Source organism: Amblyomma americanum, chromosome 6 (assembly GCF_052857255.1).
Source record: "Amblyomma americanum isolate KBUSLIRL-KWMA chromosome 6, ASM5285725v1, whole genome shotgun sequence".
In the NCBI taxonomy this organism is placed as follows: Eukaryota; Metazoa; Arthropoda; class Arachnida; order Ixodida; family Ixodidae; genus Amblyomma; species Amblyomma americanum.
Window position 1 is genome coordinate 45,668,319 of NC_135502.1, and position 23,556 is coordinate 45,691,874.

At 46.0% G+C, this 23,556-nt stretch overlaps 1 protein-coding gene and 1 non-coding gene across 5 annotated transcripts in view; both read right to left on the reverse strand.

The window, feature by feature from the left end:
• LOC144136742 (facilitated trehalose transporter Tret1-like) overlaps positions 1 to 23,556 on the reverse strand; it is a 49,291-nt gene that overhangs the window by 6,765 nt on the left and 18,970 nt on the right. For 2 of the 4 annotated variants that reach the window (XM_077669325.1, XM_077669326.1), the window contains exon 2: positions 220 to 559. In XM_077669325.1, coding sequence (XP_077525451.1) covers positions 220 to 481 — 262 coding nt within the window. In that variant the 5' untranslated portion in view covers positions 482 to 559. Of the gene's footprint in view, positions 1 to 219; positions 560 to 6,860; positions 7,056 to 23,556 lie in introns of those variants that run through there. The other 2 variants (XM_077669324.1, XM_077669327.1) reach the window with 2 other exon arrangements.
• Positions 21,758 to 21,830, reverse strand: TRNAF-GAA (transfer RNA phenylalanine (anticodon GAA)). Its single transcript has one exon. It is a non-coding gene; the product is annotated as a tRNA-Phe (tRNA).

A 23,556-nucleotide genomic window follows, 5' to 3' on the forward strand; every position in this document is an offset into this window, starting at 1 on the left:
CCTGTGCACTTGTGTTATGTCATCAGTCCTTTATTAAAGTTCCTACACCATGCATGCGGTCTAAGTCAGACTACCCGCATAGACCCCACGTTCAGGCTTTGTAAAGAGGTATTCCCATCTGTTTATTCGGAACTTCCACCCTTGTGCAAAACTGAACTGCACGCATTGCCCTTGCCCTCTGTGAAGAAATCGTAGTAAGCACTGTACGGTCATACGTGCCTCCTATGAGGCCGCCCACGAGGGCTCCGATGTTGAGAAGCGACCCAAACCAGCCACTCTCGTCGTCAGTGAAGTGCATCCGCTTGCGCATGTCCGGCAGGGCAGGCGCCGAGTACCCGACCGACAGGCCGTACGACATGGCACCCAGTACAGCTGCCACTTCGGCGACGATCAGGTGTCTTCGGCCCTGCGATTCCTCGTTGACCGATCCACTGGTCCACCGCCACCTTCTCCGCCACTGCAGCCCCTGGCGGTCGGCCATCTTGCTTCCCGGTCCCGGAGGACCGCCACTGCAGGCGGCCACCGGAACCTCGGCTCGGTTCCCTGGCCGCTGGACGCACTGGAATGGGACAGTGATGAAGTGCAGTGTAAGCGATGTTGGTAGAGCTCTCTGGGCTCCGTCATGTCCTTGGGTCCTCATTGTACCCTAGGACTCAAACGCTTCCCGCGCATCCGGAAACAGCTGAAGCTCGGCATGGATTCCAGTGTTGCTTACCAGCGCTGTCTGTACAGAATTGCCCAGCCTCGTAAACATGTAACGACGCTATTCGGCTACAAGGTTGCCCATCGGCAAAGTACTTTCATTTCGATATCCACATATGCTCACCCGTCGCAACCATTTCGTGACCTTGCTCCGAGGGCCCCGCTGGTAGTCAGTATGATGTGGGCAGGTATACCACTTACATCTGAGCGTTACATGGGTGCAGGATAGGGTTATTCAAACTAAATGAGTACATTCCTTCTACTGCGTGTTAAAAGAACATAGCGCACAAAAAATCACTCCTCATACGTATCAGCCTGCCCTTCTTCGTGCAGAAGGAGCATGCTCGTACGTACTCGACATGAAGCGGTGTAATGCATTACCGGTGACAGGCACCTGGTGCTTCCGTGCACTTAAACGCCGTGGCGCAGGCACACAGATACGTGCCGGTATCGGGATCGCTACCAGTGCGTTTCGGAGGTGACGAAACGGAGTAAGATGAGGAAGATCCCCACGTTACGAAAGCAGCGTTTTCGCACGTGTCAGGCGAACACCGTTTCAGGACGCCTTTGTGCGCACAGTTCCGGAATCTAAGTGGAGAAAGGCAAGAAATCACCATGAAATATCCCAAGAATGGTTGGCGTCCCTATAAGTGTGGGAATCACAACAGTCTTCTGCAGGTCTTTCTTCAGAACTTTCATGGCAATACTGGCCTTACAGGATCATCATCATCATCAGCCTAAGCTAGACGTATACATTATTCCTCGGGACGACTACCGACGTTTCCTTCTGAGCGGAAAAGCGGCTGTGTTGCCGACAAAAATCACAAATTAAAGTCCGGAAACCTTTCCACATTCAGGACGCTTGCGAAAAATGAGCACAATTACGACATTTTTATCACGTATTTTCAATAGAGCTCTCCGAACAAAATGAGGCGCCACTTTCAAAAACCAGAAGCTCGGCCGGAAACCGAATGACCACAGTGAACAGATCAGTGGTCACGGCGCCAAGGTGCAAGTGCAGGCTGTTTCAACCGCCTCAGCCCGTCTCCCAGTGAAAGGCACATGCTCTCCGCTGCATCGCGCGCGGCTGCGTCTCGTTACAACGCACGCTTACGGTATCAATAGGTGCGTCTAAACAAAGTACGTGAATTTGTCGCGGGCAACCTCACAGTGCCAACTACTATCGCGATGATATACCGTCTTTGTCTAAAGTAACAGAGCAGCTGCGACGGCAGCGGGAGCCTGCTCTGAGCCGAGCGGCGGCGCTGCGATCGCCGGCGCTGGTCGCTGCTCCCCGGCTGCGAGTGTAAGTGACGTAAGCCCGTGCTCTCGCCCATCCTTCCTAGGATGTTAAGAAGTAAGCAGGTAGTACGTGCGGCCAGCCATTTCGCGCCTTCGTAGAAGGCGCAGGCTTACCTCAGCCAGTTAACACTCGCGACCGGTGAACAGCGGCCAGAGCCGAAGATAGCAGCGCCGCCGCTCGGCTGCAAGCAAGCTCCGGCCACCTGCTCGTCTGCTCGTGCCAGCGACGCTACGTGTACATCAGCGACAACGACGGGAGCTTGTGGCCTTCGGTGCGTTGTGTGCTGTCGTGAAGTGTAGTATCGGTGTCAAATGAAATGCGAACAGAGGAGCGCGTGGCCAAATGTCCAGCTTACTAATTCTGCCTGTTGCCATCAGCGATAGGCGCGCTCATCCGGTTTGCGATTTTTGCTTCTGATTTCATTGACATTAATTTTCTCGCTTTGCCACTGGAGCGCCACGTTCGCACTATCCACCGATCTCAACTTGCTCAGATCGGTTTCGCTGGAGGACACCGGCTGTGGACGGCGTGGGTGTAGCGCTCTAAGCTTCTTGGCCTGCAGTGCTTTGATATTGCTTCCATCATCGTCGTATTTTATGTGTCTGGTTGCGGCGCGAACTACGAAATAGACCAATCTGGCTTGGTTCGCTGTCCAACGCAGCAGTTCATGAATCGCTTCTTTATGGCAGTGAGGTCAGTTTTATCGCCACCAGAAAAGTTCATATACACAGGAATCGAACATTCGCGCGTCAGAGTTCGGCCCGAAAAGAGTGCCAATCGTTCATCTCTACCGTAACTGTGTGCTGCAACGCATCGTCGCAAAGGAAGTAGGTCGCCTACTGTCTACTATTGCAAGCATTTTCCAGGCATTCCGTGGTGTGGGGCGGCATACAGCGGGTTACCAGCAAGGGCTAAGACCTGCTTATTGTGGCCGCTGCAGCTCGTGAGGCAAAGAACACTTCACTTGTGGGCCATCATGTCAACCATTAGACGTCGTCTACAAGAGGCTGTTCTGCGAACCCGAGGCTTGTGTTCGTACATGGCCACGAATCATGGACTACGGAGAACTGGCGCTACGCGATGTTCTCTAACTGTGTCAACGTTTTGGACTCACTTGGACCAGCGTCAGCAAATTTAGAGAGCCGACCAACACCAGGTTTGCCTCTCCTGTCATATGTGCCTGTCGACTGCGCCATATTTTGAGGCAGGATTGACTTGATGCAGTGGTCATCATATTGAGTTCTGTGACCCGAGGGGAGCCCTTTGTTCTACGCCTAATTCCCGCAACCAGACGCTGATAACAAGCCGAGGATGGAATCAGTATCAATGCGCTGTATAGGCCAGGGAACTTAGATCGCTCGCCTCACCCACGCGGTCCACAGCCGTGGCCGCCAGTGATATCGCTCTGCGCATGTTGCGATCGGTGGAAAGAATGCGATGGCGCACCAGTGGCAAAGCAAGAAAACGAACGTCAAGAAAAATAGAACCAAAACTATCCCAAACCAGATGAGTGCTCCAATCTCTGATGGCGACGTAAAATGGGCCTTTGCACCGCAGCGGTGGCCTAGTGGTTTGACCATCCGCCTCGCATGCGGGAGGTGCGGCGTTCGAACCCCAGTGCCGCCGGGTACCCACCGGTGATACAATGGGCACAAGCTGTCCCCAGCCTGGTGCTCAGCTTCTTTAGGGTGAAATGCTTAAGAACTGGGTCTTTGACCCCACCTTGTGCAATGAAAGCTACCTTGTGCCATGGCGCTCTTCGGCCAAAGCTGCCCTTGCGCATTAAAAATTCAATATCATCATCAAAATGGACCTTTGGCCACGCGCTCTGCTACTCGCATTTCATTTGACGCCGATAGCACGTGTAGGCTTCGAGGGATCCTCAAAAGTAGGCAAGCAGCAGTCTTGTTGAGCGTTATTTTATTGCACACCACATCTGAGCGAAAACCGCACGCGCATTGCTCAGTAAACGGAGCGCTGTGCTGTCGATCATCGCATGTTCGTTGACTAACCATACGCAGTAAGCATAATCGCAAACGATCCTCGTGATTGACTTTGCTGTGGTCGCTGCGATTTTTCTACGTTCGTGAACTGCTTCCCGTGAGTGGCAAGCGGAAAAGAATCAGGGTACGTTCCGGAATGAATGCATAATCTTCAATGCACAAGAGCTGGTTGAACGTTTTTCTCGCGGAAGCGCTGGTACCGTTAATAATAATAATAACAATAATAATAATAATAATAATAATAATAATAATAATAATAATAATAATAATAATAATAATAATGCGCTGAAATGCTGCCTTGCGTGCTGACTGCTCATGTACTGTATCTATAGGCTGTCTTTGGATTTTTTATGGACTCTGTTGCCTTCCTATAATTATTTCCTTTTCTCTATTCACAGTCTGTAGACAAAAATTTAGTCGAAGTGTATGGCCATAAACCTATAGATTGCATATAGACTATTCTCTGGGATTTATCTGTGGCCAGTCTATATATACTTCATATACAAAAGTCTATGGACAGTATATAGACTGCTTAAAGAAATTTTTGTAAGGGATGTGGTGGTACTTTGATATTTTTCAGCATACCTCAAAGCGTACCCGCCTCTCCGCTGCGCAGGAAACATGAAAGACCACGCGCTCGCATCACGCTTCACGCGCTGACGACGTGTCTGCATGAGCGCGTACATTAAGAAAAAAAAAATGAAACATAGACCCGATAATTTCACAACGCCCGCAGCATGCATAATGCAGCCGATTCGGCGGCTAAAGTGCATGTTAAACCGCTTAACCGGCCACCTATAGCAAGCCGGACAGCGCGGGAATGCCATTGAGCTTGCTTGCGGTTCTGAACTTGCTGCGTACAACGGCCACACGCAGCCTGCGCGCGCAGAATGCGACGCGAAGGATTATTATTATTATTAATTGGTTTTTGGGGAAAGGAAATGGCGCAGTATCTGTCTCATATATCGTTGGACACCTGAACCGCGCCGTAAGGGAAGGAATAAAGGAGGGAGTGAAAGAGGAAAGGAAGAAAGAGGTGCCGTAGTGCAGGGCCCCGGAATAATTTCGACTACTTGGGAATCTTTAACGCGCACTGACATCGCACAGCACACGGGCGCCTTAGCGTTTTTCCTCCATTAAAACGCAGCCGCCGCGGTCGGGTTCGAACCCGGGAACTCCGGATCAGTAGTCGAGCGCCCTAACCACTGTGCCACCCGCGACTACACTCGAAAGTAGAAGGCTAGACAGCCGCCGTCGGAGCTCAATTGATAGTGCACTGCTCGTGACATGCAGAGATTGTGGGTTCGGATCCCACCTGCGGCATGTGGTTGCCTTTTCTTCTGCACTCTAATTAATTATCTTTCAAGTAAAAAAAAATGACTCCACTAGTAATTTGCCATTGGTTTGATTTTATGGGGCCAATCGTCCCAAAGCGGCACGGGCTGTGAAGGACGCCGTAGTAAAGGACTGCGGATAATTTCGACCACCTGCGGTTCTTTAACGTGCACAGACAATCGCACAATACACGGGCCTATAACATTTCACCTCCATCGAAATGCGACAGCCTCGGCCGGGATCGAACGCACGTCCTTCGGGTCGGCAGCCAGCACCATAACCATTCAGCCACCGCAGCAAATAAATTTTCCATTTGTCAACAGCAACAACAAAATTTAAGGGCGATGAATTCGATTGACGCGGAGGAAATGTGGTAGCATTCTCCTTTCACTCGCCAATCTATTCTAATTCTGACTCTATTCCAATCCTGAGTACATTGTCTTCCACTCACCGATCTATTCCAATTCTTATACTGTTGAAATTCTAACAACGCAACTATGCAAAACCTGTCACATTGATAAATCGCGGCGAGTCCTCATACCACTACCAGTGCAGTGGCGTAGCGGTTAAGCAATGCGGCACTGCACCGGAAGGCGGCTGTTGCTATAGAAAAAAGCAAAAAATAAGAATTCCCGTCCCCCTCATTCTTGACCTCCTCCCTGGCAGAAACCGTTAACAGCGTGCTATGAAGCGTTACCGCTGATCGTTATGTGCGCTCGCCCGGCGCGGCATTATACTGCCTGAATCATATTGCCTTTTTCTTTCTTTCCTTATCACTGCCAGCGTGCGGCCTTATCGAGGCTAGTTGTGCGTTAACGATGTAGTACCGTTCAGCCACACATAACTCGCACAAGCACCCGCCCCTCTTTATAACTGATAAACGACATTGTTAACGTTCCAAGCCGGCAGAGTTTTACAGCCGAAGCAACTAAAGGTGTTAGCGTTTGTCGGAGTTTTCTTGGAGATATATCAGGAAAAAATTGATAAGAGTGAAAGCTACCACGTCCGCCAGCATAAGGGAACGTTGGTGACAAATCGCTGCTCGCGAAGCTTGCACCTTCCATTAGTGACCGGACTTGGGTCGCGGCCGACGTCCAAGGTGGCAAAACGTATGTGGCAGGCGATGGCTGCTGATCTTCGGTCGGCATAACAGTGACGCTGCTGTTGCTGTCGGCTCCGATTTCCTTTGCTCTATTCGAATGTAAGCAGGCCGAGCTGTTATGCAACTAGGTCGGTCGCGAATGATCGCAATGAAGCGCGTCTGATTATACGTTGTTGTCGATACTTAGCGACGATGTATACGCTTCGTCCACAATCGACATCGCGCATTCCGATCCCGAGAGCCGTCTACTGCGCATGCTGCTATCGCCGCCGCAGAGTTGTTGTCCATTCCTCGTGGGTTCCAGTTCACTTGAAAAGCAATTCCAGTCGTATACACCGGCTCCTCTATGTCGTCTATGCTGGCGTACCTGCCTGCCATCACCGCCACGAACACTACGGCAAGTCGGAAAACATACTTGCGTACCGGCGTCCGCTGGTAACGGCCGTACGCTGAGCACTTTCACGGGGGCGGCCTTCGCAACCATTGCGGCGGTAATCCAGGTGGTACGGACACGCACGCAGAATCTCGCGAGCTTTCTCTTCGGTTGCACTGGCGTCAACAGTGAGTCACTTGGCATGGCTGCCATCCACCAGCTGTTGCAGCCGTGAACTGAACACACAGCGCGGTGTCGGCAACGCGCATTCGAAGGACGTGTCACGTGCAGCAAGCGCTGCAAGGAAGGTATACGTAGTACATGTATAGCGTCACGAACTCGACCCGAGAGGAGTGTTTTTTTCTTCTTTTTTACGACGCCGTATATCTCACATGCGTCGGTTATCTGTTGAGGCCGGGCAGTTGCTCAGTTGTTTGCCTGAATGCAGACCGAGGCGGATCGGGCAAGAGAAGATCGCCGTCCCGTGCCGGGCAGCTTTTTTGTTTAGCCCTTATCGTAGGATGCAACTAAAATTTATACTTGTTGTCCAATCCGAACCCAAACCGCGCTGATATGTTTTCCGTCTTATTGGAACTTAATCAATGTCGATTCGGGAAACGTTCCGGCATCATCAATTAAAACTTTGCGCACGCGCGCTGGGCTCGATTTGCAATTCTCTGTATAAGCATACAGGCACGAAACTCACATGAGCTGCCGACGAATCTTTTTTTCTTTTTTGATGACTTTTATTCGTCGTATACCGCATGAGCTGTGGATGAAAGGGAGGGAGCTTCCACCCGTGTAATTTATCATTTTTGTGCAGACCCTTGCAGGATCGCTCCTACAGTCCCAATGAACGAACAGTGCCGTATTACGCAACTACAGTGTCCTTTGAAGACCATTGCTTTCCGAACCAACCTTTGAGAAATCAGCCGCATTTTATGAGCACATATTCGCATACTCAAGAATACTGCAAGTAGTACAAGTGAAGTCTTCGGAGCAATGTGTGTGTCTGTCTACTCGTTCTTGGTCCCTTGTCCTGTTTGCGCTATTGCTCCGAAGTATAAATCAACAAGCCCGAATTTCAACGTTGCTCAAATGAAGTCTACAGTTGAAGATATATATATATATATATATATATATATATATATATATATATATATATATATATATATATATATATATATATCGTTTGCGAGAGGATGACGTGCTGGACTGCTTTAAAAAAGTACATAGCGAAGTATACGCTTGAGAAAGATCGGTCTGCCGATCTAAACGTTGAGCCAAATAATAAAAATGTTTTCTTAAACGACGCGTATACTTCGGTGTATATATATATATATATATATATATATATATATATATATATATATATATACACCGAAGTATACGCGTCGTTTAAGAAAACATTTTTATTATTTGGCTCAACGTTTAGATCGGCAGACCGATCTTTCTCAAGCGTATATATATATATATATATATATATATATATATATATATATATATATATATATATATATATATATATATATATATATATATACACACAGATACTTTACAGGCCTCCAGAGAGGCAGTGTGTAAGGGGGGTCAAATGCAGAAGTTTGTGCAAAATAGGTTAGAAATCAGAAAAACATAGTGAAGTACAGCAAAACACAAAAAACAGGTGAGTTCAGATACCATATCGCAATTCACAAAAAGAGATAACAGTTAAACACAACTATGCGTCATGTAAAAAAAATAAGGGAAATGCACAAAAAGTTATACAAAACCAAAAGAGTGTACCAGGCATACATGAGGAAAGCTGCCCATCAACAGAACCAAAGAGGCAATAGTCTCAAGCAGCTGAAAACGAAGTTATATGCACCTTGAGTATAAAATTGACGTGCTAATCGTTATCAATGAAGTGCTTGAGAGTGTATGTATATATATATATATATATATATATATATATATATATATATATATATATATATATATATATATATATATATATATATATATATATATATATATATATATATATAGTATAGAAAGATAAACGTATTTGGTTGCTAGAGGCAAAAATTCAAAGTTGAAAACGCTTCATTTAGCCATAGATTTATTTTGAGTCGACGTTTCGGACAGAGCCTGTCCTTTCTCAAGACTGAAGTTACAGGGGTCTTCTTCCTCTTCTTAAGGAGTTGGCACTGGCACACATGTACGACACATGAACAAAAGAAACAAACGGTGGCAAAGAATACTAGAAAAGATACAGATAGAAAGGGAAAAAAGGGGAACAAATAAAAAAGAAAGAAGAAATAAAAAAGAAAAAAGAAAAACGTGTTGTACCCCGCCGCCCACCCCGAAGCCGCGGGGAGCCGACCCCGGACGAGGGAAACAAAAAAAAGGAAGACACGGAGCGGGGGAGGATAATGGCTACCCATCAAGGCAACGGAGCGGCGGCGTGTAAGGTGGACAGGAGCAGACGGTGGCGGGATCGCCCTACACACAAAAGTTAAAGACGCGTGCACTCGCGTGCCCCGTACACAAAGAGTAAACAAATAAACAGAATAAAATGCAGACAGGGTCGGGGCTTCCGTCATCTTGAACCACTTCGGCAGCCAGAGCCAAGGCCGAATCAGCGGCGCTGTGAGCTTAACTAAACACACGTGCACTGTGCATGAAAACACCCAGACCCACAGCAGTAAAACATCCGAGCTCATGCCAGTGTCGTGTGGCGGCTAAATGACAATGGCGGGAGCATTTAAGCCAGTAAGGTGTACAGACACAGACGGTGGCGGAATTGTCCAACATATATAAATTGGAGATGCTTGCACTCGCGTGACCTGGCCAGAAAAAGTAAATAAATAAACAAAATAAAATGCAGACAGGACAGGAGACTTCCGTCATCTGGAACCATTTCCGCAGCCCGAGTCAAGGTAGAATCAGGGCGCCGTGAGCTTAACTACACGCACGTGCACTGTGCCTGAAAACACCCACAAAAGAAAAAAAGTGGAAAAACATCCGAGTTCGGCCAAGTGTGGTGTGGGAGGTAAATGTGAATGGCGTGAGCAATTAGGCAAGGGTTCTTCAATTGCACCCCGTCGTCAGGGTAATCGAACTGGGAAGATAGGGGCAGGATGGGGTAGGGAATGAAGAAATTTGTGTGAGCTTGAAAAAGACGTCGCTGGCAAGAAACGACCGAGGTATGTCAAGCTGGCTCTCGTAATGTCAGCAACGGCCCTGCAAGGGGCGGATGGAGGACAATACACCTGGACTTTCATTAATGCCGTGAGGAATTGTTTCAAATTTGTAAATGAAGTACGACTCGCGTTGTTCTCTTTCCCGGGTGTTGTTGAACCCACCCTGTAGGACTGTTAACTTAATTGCATCAAATGGGTGGTTTCGCTCATTAATGTGTTTTGACAAGGGAAGGTTGGGTAGGGATAAGATATGCGCGCGGTGGTTATTAAAGCGAATTCGTAGAGGGTTGACGGTCTGTCCAATGTACTGCATACTGCACACACTGCATTCTAGGAGGTATATTACGTTGCAGGAATCACAATCAAAGTTGCCATTAATTTCCCATTTGAAGCCTGAAGCTGTGCTTACTGCACAGCTTGATGTTTGTATATGTTTGCAGACCTGGCATCTACTTTTTCCACGGGGCCGGCACCCCAAAACCGGCTGGTTATTTGTTTTTGAGTGTACAAGAATATTTTTAATGTTTTTTGGTCGTCTGTAGATCACGTGAGGGGGAGCAGTGAAAATTTTGGTGAGGCGCTCGCTTTGTTCGAGGATGTTGAAATGTTTTCTGAGGATTTTGTTTACGTTAGGCGGGTTACTGGTGAAGGTAAGTACGAGATTGGCCCGGTGGTCTGTTTCGTCGTTGTAGCGACATCCCTCCAGTATTTGCTCTCGGTTGAGTTTAGATGCCTTTTCAATGGCATCGTCGACAATGGCGGGGGGGTATCGTTGCTTAATGAGGACTTCTCGCATGCGTTTGGAATTTTTTACGAAGTCCTCGTCTTGGGAACATATTCTTTTAAATCGATGTGCCTGAGAGTATGGGATGCTTGTTTTAGAGTGACGAGGATGACAGCTTTGGAAGTGTAGGTATTGTTGGCGGTCCGTCGGTTTTCTATATACACCGGTGGTAAGTGAGCCTTTGTTTACCGAAATCTCAACATCTAGAAAGTTAATTTTGGTGTTGGAGTACGTGTAAGTGAAAGATATGTTGGGGTGGACGAGGTTGAAGTTTTCAATAAAACGTACGAGTTCTTGCTCTGTGTCAGTCCATATTAAAAAGATGTCATCCAAGTAGCGTTTGTATAGGGTGGGCTTAATGGGGCAATCTTTCAGAAATTTGGATTCAATACTATGCATGAAGATATTGGCGTAGGTTGGTGCCATCCTTGTACCCATGGCTGTGCCATTAATTTGCAAATAGTGTTCATTGTTAAATTCGAAGTTGTTATATTCGAGTACGATTTTTGCCAGTATTTCTAAAACACGTGGGGTAGGGGTTTCCTCCTTTCTGTTTTGTTCATACGCTTCGATCAGAGATTTAATGCCATCGGAATGAGGAATGTTTGTGTAGAGAGAGACTACATCTAGTGTTGCCAGGAAGGCTCCTTCCGGGAGTTTGAGACCTGCTATTGCGCGAAGAAAATGGTTTGTGTCGCGTATGTATGATGCGTGTGTTGTTGGAATATGTCTAATTAGTGTGTCAATGTAACTGGAAATTGGTTCTGTAATCGTGCCAATGCCAGATACTATAGGGCGGCCAGGATTATTCTTTTTGTGGATTTTCGGTAACATGTAGAATCGGCCCGGCGACGGGTGTGGTGCGGTGAGGGCTTTAGATAACCGTAGGGATATGTCCCCATTCTTCGCAAGTTGACCCAGGGTCTCCGCTACAAAATGTTGGTATTGCGCAGTTGGGTCTGCTTCAAGACGTTGATAGAAACTAATGTTAGAGAGTTGTCTCAAGCCTTCTTCAATGTATTTTTCGCTGTCCATGACAACTATACCACCTCCCTTATCCGCTGGTTTTATGATTATATCTGTCCTTCTGCTCAGAGCCTTCAATGCATCCCGTTCGTTTTTAGACAAGTATCTAAAAACGAACGGGATGCATTGAAGGCTCTGAGCAGAAGGACAGATATAATCATAAAACCAGCGGATAAGGGAGGTGGTATAGTTGTCATGGACAGCGAAAAATACATTGAAGAAGGCTTGAGACAACTCTCTAACATTAGTTTCTATCAACGTCTTGAAGCAGACCCAACTGCGCAATACCAACATTTTGTAGCGGAGACCCTGGGTCAACTTGCGAAGAATGGGGACATATCCCTACGGTTATCTAAAGCCCTCACCGCACCACACCCGTCGCCGGGCCGATTCTACATGTTACCGAAAATCCACAAAAAGAATAATCCTGGCCGCCCTATAGTATCTGGCATTGGCACGATTACAGAACCAATTTCCAGTTACATTGACACACTAATTAGACATATTCCAACAACACACGCATCATACATACGCGACACAAACCATTTTCTTCGCGCAATAGCAGGTCTCAAACTCCCGGAAGGAGCCTTCCTGGCAACACTAGATGTAGTCTCTCTCTACACAAACATTCCTCATTCCGATGGCATTAAATCTCTGATCGAAGCGTATGAACAAAACAGAAAGGAGGAAACCCCTACCCCACGTGTTTTAGAAATACTGGCAAAAATCGTACTCGAATATAACAACTTCGAATTTAACAATGAACACTATTTGCAAATTAATGGCACAGCCATGGGTACAAGGATGGCACCAACCTACGCCAATATCTTCATGCATAGTATTGAATCCAAATTTCTGAAAGATTGCCCCATTAAGCCCACCCTATACAAACGCTACTTGGATGACATCTTTTTAATATGGACTGACACAGAGCAAGAACTCGTACGTTTTATTGAAAACTTCAACCTCGTCCACCCCAACATATCTTTCACTTACACGTACTCCAACACCAAAATTAACTTTCTAGATGTTGAGATTTCGGTAAACAAAGGCTCACTTACCACCGGTGTATATAGAAAACCGACGGACCGCCAACAATACCTACACTTCCAACGCTGCCATCCTCGTCACTCTAAAACAAGCATCCCATACTCTCAGGCACATCGATTTAAAAGAATATGTTCCCAAGACGAGGACTTCGTAAAAAATTCCAAACGCATGCGAGAAGTCCTCATTAAGCAACGATACCCCCCCGCCATTGTCGACGATGCCATTGAAAAGGCATCTAAACTCAACCGAGAGCAAATACTGGAGGGATGTCGCTACAACGACGAAACAGACCACCGGGCCAATCTCGTACTTACCTTCACCAGTAACCCGCCTAACGTAAACAAAATCCTCAGAAAACATTTCAACATCCTCGAACAAAGCGAGCGCCTCACCAAAATTTTCACTGCTCCCCCTCACGTGATCTACAGACGACCAAAAAACATTAAAAATATTCTTGTACACTCAAAAACAAATAACCAGCCGGTTTTGGGGTGCCGGCCCTGTGGAAAAAGTAGATGCCAGGTCTGCAAACATATACAAACATCAAGCTGTGCAGTAAGCACAGCTTCAGGCTTCAAATGGGAAATTAATGGCAACTTTGATTGTGATTCCTGCAACGTAATATACCTCCTAGAATGCAGTGTGTGCAGTATGCAGTACATTGGACAGACCGTCAACCCTCTACGAATTCGCTTTAATAACCACCGCGCGCATATCTTATCCCTACCCAACCTTCCCTTGTCAAAACACATTAATGAGCGAAACCACCCATTTGATGCAATTAAGTTAACAGTCCTACAGGGTGGGTTCAACAACACCCGGGAAAGAGAACAACGCGAGTCGTACTTCATTTACAAATTTGAAACAATTCCTCACGGCATTAATGAAAGTCCAGGTGTATTGTCCTCCATCCGCCCCTTGCAGGGCCGTTGCTGACATTACGAGAGCCAGCTTGACATACCTCGGTCGTTTCTTGCCAGCGACGTCTTTTTCAAGCTCACACAAATTTCTTCATTCCCTACCCCATCCTGCCCCTATCTTCCCAGTTCGATTACCCTGACGACGGGGTGCAATTGAAGAACCCTTGCCTAATTGCTCACGCCATTCACATTTACCTCCCACACCACACTTGGCCGAACTCGGATGTTTTTCCACTTTTTTTCTTTTGTGGGTGTTTTCAGGCACAGTGCACGTGCGTGTAGTTAAGCTCACGGCGCCCTGATTCTACCTTGACTCGGGCTGCGGAAATGGTTCCAGATGACGGAAGTCTCCTGTCCTGTCTGCATTTTATTTTGTTTATTTATTTACTTTTTCTGGCCAGGTCACGCGAGTGCAAGCATCTCCAATTTATATATGTTGGACAATTCCGCCACCGTCTGTGTCTGTACACCTTACTGGCTTAAATGCTCCCGCCATTGTCATTTAGCCGCCACACGACACTGGCATGAGCTCGGATGTTTTACTGCTGTGGGTCTGGGTGTTTTCATGCACAGTGCACGTGTGTTTAGTTAAGCTCACAGCGCCGCTGATTCGGCCTTGGCTCTGGCTGCCGAAGTGGTTCAAGATGACGGAAGCCCCGACCCTGTCTGCATTTTATTCTGTTTATTTGTTTACTCTTTGTGTACGGGGCACGCGAGTGCACGCGTCTTTAACTTTTGTGTGTAGGGCGATCCCGCCACCGTCTGCTCCTGTCCACCTTACACGCCGCCGCTCCGTTGCCTTGATGGGTAGCCATTATCCTCCCCCGCTCCGTGTCTTCCTTTTTTTTGTTTCCCTCGTCCGGGGTCGGCTCCCCGCGGCTTCGGGGTGGGCGGCGGGGTACAACACGTTTTTCTTTTTTCTTTTTTATTTCTTCTTTCTTTTTTATTTGTTCCCCTTTTTTCCCTTTCTATCTGTATCTTTTCTAGTATTCTTTGCCACCGTTTGTTTCTTTTGTTCATGTGTCGTACATGTGTGCCAGTGCCAACTCCTTAAGAAGAGGAAGAAGACCCCTGTAACTTCAGTCTTGAGAAAGGACAGGCTCTGTCCGAAACGTCGACTCAAAATAAATCTATGGCTAAATGAAGCGTTTTCAACTTTGAATTATATATATATATATATATATATATATATATATATATATATATATATATATATATATATATATATATATATATATATATATATATATATATATATATATATACACACACACTGTGAAAATAAAATTCTCTCAGCAATCTGCGCCGTTTCTATACTCAGAGTAACGTAGAAATAGCGCCCAACATTTGTTAGCCAGCGATATAGTTTCATTAATTACTTAATTATTCAGCTGTTTTATTTTTTACGTAATGCATCTGCAGATGATTTCAGAGTATCAATTCGTGCTTAATTTCCACAGTACTCCATAGTTCTGCTTGGAAATTCATAGGTGTCCTGCGGCTCTGCATTTTTCGTTATTCTCGAACGCACCTGCTTTATTAGCTGTGTCACTATCCTCAACAGAAAAGGTTTTGTCCGGGCTAGTTGGTCGGTCTTGCGTTAGTGGAACTTTACAGAGAGCACACGAAACACACACGCACACAAAATGCAGGACCGTGCAGACAGAAGCGCTCCTCTATATAGAGAAATCTATAAAGTTCGAGTGTATAAAAGCGAATTCTGTGAAGGTTACCACTAGTACACGATTCAGCACGCATGTATTGTTAGGAGTTTCAGAAGTTTCTCCCGAGAAATTGGTAGCAAAGTGCCGTGGCTTAACGTGAGCGTAAAAGAATGCACAAAATAGTGTCAGTACCGCTACAGTGAACAAAACCGGACTTGAAAGCAATAAGAAGGCACCTTGCCAAAATAAGGGATCGAACCAGGCACCTTTGAATTCTCAGTCTTACGCTCTCCCAACGGAGCTAATTCGGTCACTTTTTTGTTTATTTTCGAGGCTGACATGAAAACAATTAGTCACTTATAATAATAAAACACTTCAGGTACACTTAAGCTGACACGAATGAAGTTAAAATTTCTTGAATTTTACAAGATCATCTAGTAGTGTTACCCACTAAGGTGGGTCAGACTGCGCCTGGTAACATTCCTGTGGATAAACAGCGCATTCAACAAAGTTTTCACGTACACTACGAGTATTAATATCCGCATGCCTTACTTGCATTCGTGTTTTCCACAAGCTGTGGAGGCCAAGAAGCATTAATAAGTCATAAGGCACATCTACGTGATGAACTGGTAAAAATCGGATACCATAAAGGTGCAATGGTAGTTCTTTCTTGATGGTTCTCTGCAGGACATCCCAGAAAAATATGGCATCCTAGCAGTCTAACAAAACTTGTTCAATTGTCTCGGGCTTCTTACATAACAGGCAATTTGTTGTCCATGGGACAAAGATTCCTTTTTCATGAAGCCAGATTTTCACGGGTAGTGTACTAGACAGCAATTTAAAAAAAAATGTTTTGACTGTCGGCCGAACTGACATCTTTTTCACCCGTTTTAAAATATCCTGCCCTGGGCCTCCACAGTAAGGTGCACGATACAAAGGCGGTGACAGCATAATTTCAACCAAGTCTCTATAAAACTTCTTTTTGGGGACATTATACAAATGTTCTAGTGAAAAACGCACTTCCAACAACTTGAAGGAAAGAACAACCTCGCGCAAATATCCGTTCACAGCACCACACGTTTTCGCATGATGACACTATGATTCCGGGGAGCAGCCTTTGTAACCGCATTTTCATAACAGTTCTCAAAAATATGTCTTTTTGATCACGAAGGAAAATAAAGCGTGATACCACTTGACGCAAAAGCAAATGAACTAACCCAACGCCACCGCTTTTGACTGAAATAAACAAGTTTGTTCGCCTGTTTTTTTCCCAGGTCGACGCCCAAAGAAAAATTGCGAACACACAATGGATGTTTTGAATGTTGCTGCGCGACGCACAGAGCACATTCATGACGAGCCATATTTTAGAAATCAGGAAAACATTGCACACAAAGGCACGTGAAAAGATTGACAGCTGCCTTCCGTGCCATGCGTCCGCTGTCTCTCTTGCCCTTAATGTCTCTTCGTTTCAGTGTGTGCTGGGATCGCGATTACATTTTAGGGGCACCCCAAGGTACCGCGTCGGCAAGTCAGTCTATTGCAGTCGAGAAAAATATTGTGGCGAAATATCCCATTTTCCATGCCAACATCCTGAGCTTTTCTCCCAGCTTATTTCACATCCAGTCTGGTCACAAAACTTTTCGACAACATTCGTAGCTGCACGAATGCTGTCTCTGTGCAAAATACTGCTGTGTGGCCCACGTACGCAAGGATTTTCACTTCCACTGACTCCAGCTTGAATCCAGAAATGCAGTCGCTGTTAAGAACGGCCAAGCATAACGGCTCGAGGTACACTGCAAAAAATAGAGGAGAGACGGTCATCCTTTCCTCACCGACGAGCGTACTATGAGGCTGTCAGTAAGGTCGCCGTTAACTATAATTCGCGTTGTACAATTCGCGTACGCCATTTTCACCCCTTCTTCTATTACGCTACCCAAGTTGGCATGCTCCAGAATAGAGAAAAGAATGTCATGAGGAACACGGTCGAATGCTTTTGCTAATTCTAGCTGTATCATAGCTACCTGACTGCCAAGCGCGTCAACGCATTCTAATACGCTTCGTGCAACATGTATATTGGCGACAATGCTGCGTCCTTTGATGCCGCAGGTTTGATGCGGCCAAACTAACTTGGCGATTACGCTTTGAAATCTTCTGTCTAATATCTTCATGTAAACCTCGTAATCCACGCTAGTGAGGCTGATTGGTCGATAGGACCCCACCAACATCCGTTTATCTGTGTCGTCAGTCTTGGGAACAATTCGGCCACTTTTTCCTTACTGCATGGAAGTGAATCTCTTTGACCTGCCAAATGCATTAAATACGCGAGTAAAATTCCGTGATGGCCGACACACATTTCTATGCCTTCAAATACCTCACTCCACGTGCACATTAAAATTACGAAAAACAGTGTTCTTGTAAATAAGCGCTATTTCGGCCAAGCGCAAAGAAAGATACAACACACATAGAGTTTTTCATTAATATGCCATAAAGTGGCCAAAGCTAGGCATCTTGCATTAAACGATAGTTATAAAACGAATCCCACTTTTTTTATATTATCGGCTTGAAAATACATACGTACGCACACATAATGGTGTACAGTTTGCTTTAAAAGACGCCCTCCCTTCCAGCATGGTATACATCGCGTAAAAGCGCTTCAAGTTATCACGCAAGCTCGCTTATTACTGATAACCATTCGAAAACATTACTTTCGCTTTTGAACTCTTCCCTGATGAAAACGACATCGTCGGTGAAGGACTGCCGTGTGGAGCGAGCGTCTACATCGGCGCTTCGCATAGCCATATGCGTCTCCCGTAGACTGTGTAGACGGGAACCATGTCGACGAGTATTCCTTCCTTATCAGTAAGAGGTTAAACACGAATACCTCGTGGCGAAATCGGAAGTTACTTTTAATGCGAAATCATTAGGAGGGCCATGGAGGCGAAAGCTGTCCTGCGTCGGCCTATGTGTGAAGCCTCCACTTAAAGCAAGTGTGGCTCGTGGCTTCGAGGAGAGTTTTCCCTTCCCCACCGTTCCCCCTCTCCGATCTCATGCTCCCCTCCCTCGGCACTTGTAGGAGGGGATAGGACGAAGACACCGGAAAATCTAGAAAATCTGTGTAGAGCTTTTTGCTGGTTGCTGATGAGGAACAGTCTGCTGAATATAGAACTTTACACGTACGGAAAATTAAAACAATTTCGTGTAGGAAAAAAAAAAATCGCGAATACTTCTTTTTCTCAAGACACGCGCCGACAAAACAAATTCTGTTAGCTGCTGACTAATACTTGCTTAATACAGTAAGGAAGAAAGGGTCACTATGCTGACGTAAAAACATGAGTCGGGACGCTGTCTGAGAAACAAATATGAAAGTCCCAGCTCCAAACAAAGACCGCAAACACTCAGCGCAGCTTTTGACTCACAACATGCACAATTCTTCAAGAACGTACCAATTTTTGGCGACAATAAACAAGTTACATAGAGTAGATCGAAGGAACATTGGAAGTTCCCTTCCTCCCACTCGATAGTCTTCCTGCCTGTGGTCATTCGGCGTTTTCATAGTAATTAAGCGGAACCCACAGATATTTTAAAGTTTGCGATTAAAATCTTATGTTCTGGAACACTTCAGGAATAAAATCCCGACTACTATGCGAAAATTGTATTAATTTATTCCATTTTCTTAAACATCCAGTCATCCGACAAAACTTAGTTCCTGAGCATATTCAGTATTCCATGGCTACAGCGCGACTGAAAAAACCCAGTAGGGAGGACATGTACAACAGAGAGCTGTAGCCATGGAATACAGGAACCAACTCGCCTAATAAGTTACCTTGTTTAAGTGTAGAACTTGCCTGTTGCTATCCTTGTCTTGAAGGAAGGCTGCTATAGCATCGGCGTATGTCAATATTTTAACTTCGCTGGCCATCAATCCGAATGCAGGTATTTGTCCAAAATGGGAAATCTTCTCAGAGAAAGGTTCTGAATGAACCGCGAACAACCAGGGCGTTATTAGGCAACCTAGCCTGACTGAAAATCATGCTTGAAAACATTCAGCTACATGCTTACTAACCGCAGTATTAGAAGAACACTCGTTGTATGGCATTCTAATTCCTTCTTGTAAAACAGACTCAGCTTTGAAGTGTTCAAATATTCGAAGAGGCAAGCCATGGAGAACAAGATCAAAGCGTTCTCCAAGTCTAACTGAAAACTAAACATTCTGACAGATTTGCCTTTCTGGTTGGGTTTGAAGACTTGTAATAAACTGTACAACTCCAACCAAAAAATTTTAATTTCAACCCAACGTTTCGAAGCCGACTCGGCTACTTCATCAGGGGTGACTTAGGGCGCTTAGCTAGCGTCTTTTAAGTAAGGAGGGGAGGAGGGGGTCAAAGGAACGATAGCTGTGATGCGAAAGGCGTGGGGGAGGGGGAATGGGTGTTAACGCTGTTAGTCACGTTGTCGCACTGCAGGGAGGTGATCAATGGCGACTTTTTTTCGTTGAGTTTAAGAGCGATGTCCCTGGGCATATACTGGGGGCAGGTTTCCTTTTGCGCGGTTGATGTTGTTCGGGGTGGTTTGGATGTGCCAGGATTCCAGAAGGAGCCTTTTGTGGTGATTTGTTTCGGTTCTGAGGATGCGGGTTTCTTTGAAGTTGATTCTATGGTCGGAGTCCTCGGAATGTTCGGCGACTGGATTGCGCTCTCTTGCGAATTTGCGGACGTCGTTTTTATGTTGCCGAATTCTTTCTTCGAAATTTTTGGTTTCGCCGATGTAGCTTGCGTCGCAGTCGGCACAAGGAATTTTGTAGACAATGCCTTGGGCTCTTTCTCTCGGCGGCCGGTCTTTGGGAACAGGTAGGCAAAGCGCAACAGTGTTTGTGGACTTGTGCGCACAGCCTGGAGACCCGCTTTTTTCAGGATTCGGGCGATGGTTTCGCTGACACCTCCGACATAAAGTAAAGTGACGTATTTTGGTGGTGGCGTTGGTCTTGTGCGTTGATGTGACCCCCTCCTCCCCTCCATACTTAAAAGACGCTAGCTACCGCCAGTCACAACTGATGAAGGAGCCGAGTCTGCTTCGAAACGTTGGGTTGAAATTAAAATTTTTTGGTGGGAAATGTACAATTTATTTTAAGTCCAAGTCTAACTGCAGCACAGCTAAATCCCGCCCCCCCCCCCCCCCCGCCCCTGCAGCCATAAAAACATTCCAGGATGCTTTTAGCCGCATAAGTGCATGCTAATATTGTTCGGGCTTTAACGGGACACCGCGCATAGATCCGTGCAATTTTTGTCCTCGGCAAAAATCAATTGAATGGCTTTGTCTGGGTGTGTGGGCGTTTGTCCTTGAGCAAAAGACGACGAATTTATTGCAGAGAAAATTGCGTTAAAAATTATCTGCGACTCGGTTTAATCTTGTGACGTCTGCATTGGAAACAACTCCGCGACTAAAATTCTATGTCGACGCACCGCAGTTTACTTTCGAAATAGGCCGCTGTTGGCGACACCTGTTTTTCTTTTTGTGGCATTTTCGAGTGCATAACAGCGATTATTTTAGTAAGATAAGCGTTTTGTTTTAGACTGCGGTAATCTATCGAAACAGGAAAACTTCATTTTGTCTTCAGTGTCCCTTAAATATCGCAAGTGTGATGCCACCCTGCAATTTTTCTCATACCATTCTGTAGTCTACTAGCTAAAACCTACATAAAGTTTCTATAATCAGCGTTTGCGAAGCTAATAAGACGGTTTTAGGCACCAATAACACATATGCACTAGACGGAACGATGGAGGGGTGCGATTTCTTTGATATGCCTATACAACAAAACACAGTGGTAAACCAATGAAATTCCCTTTTTGATCACCTCACGCAATGCCGCAACAATGCCGCCCGGACCAGCTGTTTTTCCGGAGCTAAGTTGCACAACTTCCTTCACAGCGATTGGCACTTCCAGTAGTGCTCTAACATTAGAGTCCAGAGTCCGCGTCAGTGAGAACCCAGCAGGTTGCAGCAGTGTTCAAGGAAAGCCAGGTGAGTTGAGTCACCGTCACTGGTCACTTGTCCCCGTACCGTATCAGCCTCATTTCATTTCGTGTACCGGTTTTTGTCGCCTAGCGAGCGCTGTGTCTGCACCTCGCCTAGCAACAGCAGTTCCGCTCGTGCTCGTACCATTTCACTGGTGTTGTTTTCTTGACGTAGAATTTATAGCTTCCAACTAATCACTTTGTTGCCGAATGCGATGCGAAGCAGTGCATTTGTAGAGCAAGACTGCATAAAGCAGGTCGAAATTCGTCATTCAGTTAAAAAAAAAAAGAATGCTCCCTGCCGAAACCCGGGATCGAACCAGGGACCTTTAGATCTTCAGTCTAACGCTCTCCCAACTGAGCTATTTCGGCCAGACGGAAACGTGCGTATATACAGCGAGGCAAGCGGTGTTCGAGCAAGGTTGTCGAAGCGGGGCGTAGTAGGAAAGGCACTGCGTAACAACCGTCTCAAATAGGGCGCACACTCGAGCCGCGTCGTCAGGGAAAACGTTTAACCCTTTCGGCCCTGCATTTCTTTTATTTTGGTCGCAGATTTCCTTGCTATGTGCTTTTTGCAATGTCTAAGGACAGATAAGCATGCAGCAAAAATTGAAAGCTCATTGTGCAAGTATTAATTGATTTATATGTATGGTTTCAAAATAGGACATCAGGGCTCAGTGGGTGCAGAATGCGAAAGTTATCGCTTTGGTTGCCGCAATTCACAGCAAATAAGTGAACGAAAAAAATACTTATTTTGCATGGCGGAGAAGTCTAAAGCCGCCTGTTCTACTTTGTAAGGGATAGATGGGTTTTGCACTTCCCACAAAAGCGCCGCTCTCTCCTGTTTACCTTATGTATCACTTCTCCTCCTCGCTCTTGCCGCTGACAGGCGTGTGTTTCAGGTGATAGTGCGTCACGTAAACAACCGTTTTGTACAGGGGACAAAAAATTCCATCTCATCCATAGGCTTATGCGGTGCCCGTATCTGTCATTCACAGAGAAAGCAGAAGCTTGTTATGAGCGCACCGAATACGCGTACGTTCTCAAGAAAAAAGTAGCCAAACATGCTGCTTTGCTCCCAGCGTTGAGGGTGCGCCGCACGTGCTGCACGAGCGCCGGTGCGCGAGTTGTAAAGTGCATGTCCCGCTCGCTTTTGCAGCTTACTGCCGATGCTCACAGGTGGGCGAGCAATAAAAAAATTAATAATAGCGTAAGCTCAAGCGCCCATTTACTAGCACTGCTCATTTGCTTCGGTTCCTGTAAACCAACTACCGCATTCCCATTTCCAGGCTCTATCCCAACGTTCCCCTTCTATGATAGCGAAGATTTCCATTTTCCAGTCCACCAAAATTCTAATATTGATAATTCGTCTACTTTCCGCGAGGAGTATTCATGTCAACAAACACGGCAGTATAGGTGCATTTGCAAAAGGACTAGCAGATATTCTTCTAGAAAAATTATTTATCATAACTCAATGGCCACCGCTGGAAACCGTTGAGCCCTGGCGGTGTCAAAATCGCACTTGTTAAAAAAGTGCTACAGCGCAGCCTCTATGCATTCAATAATATTTATGACCCAGATATGAGCTAAAATAGGCATTTCACAAAACATAAAAATCTCAGCCGAAAACAAGCAATGGTTAGTGAGATATAGTGAACTACAAATTTGCTATACCACGTCTTCTTCATCTGTGTCTACCATGCTGCTGCTGCTTCTGCTTCCATCGACCGCAGAGAGAGAGAGAGCTAGAGAGATAAACGTTTAATGCATAGAATGGTTGGGCGGGTCCTCATTCCAGGAACCCATTTGCTTTTGCCGCCGCTCTTTCCCGGTTCACCAGCAAAATCTGGTCTTCCAATGTGAGCTTCCCTTCACCTCTTTCATTTCATTTCTCCATTCTGCCTGCTATCCTTTATTTCCGCTGCCCCAGCTCAGATGCTTCAGTATAGATTTCAGATGCCGGGGCTAGCAAAAATCTTTTACTTCCTTTTTATGATCATTTAAATAAAAACCACTTACTACAATGTGAGCTGGACAGCGCCGCCTACCAGTCCTCACTTGTTGAGATATTGATTCTTGGTATAGCTGGGTTTTTCTG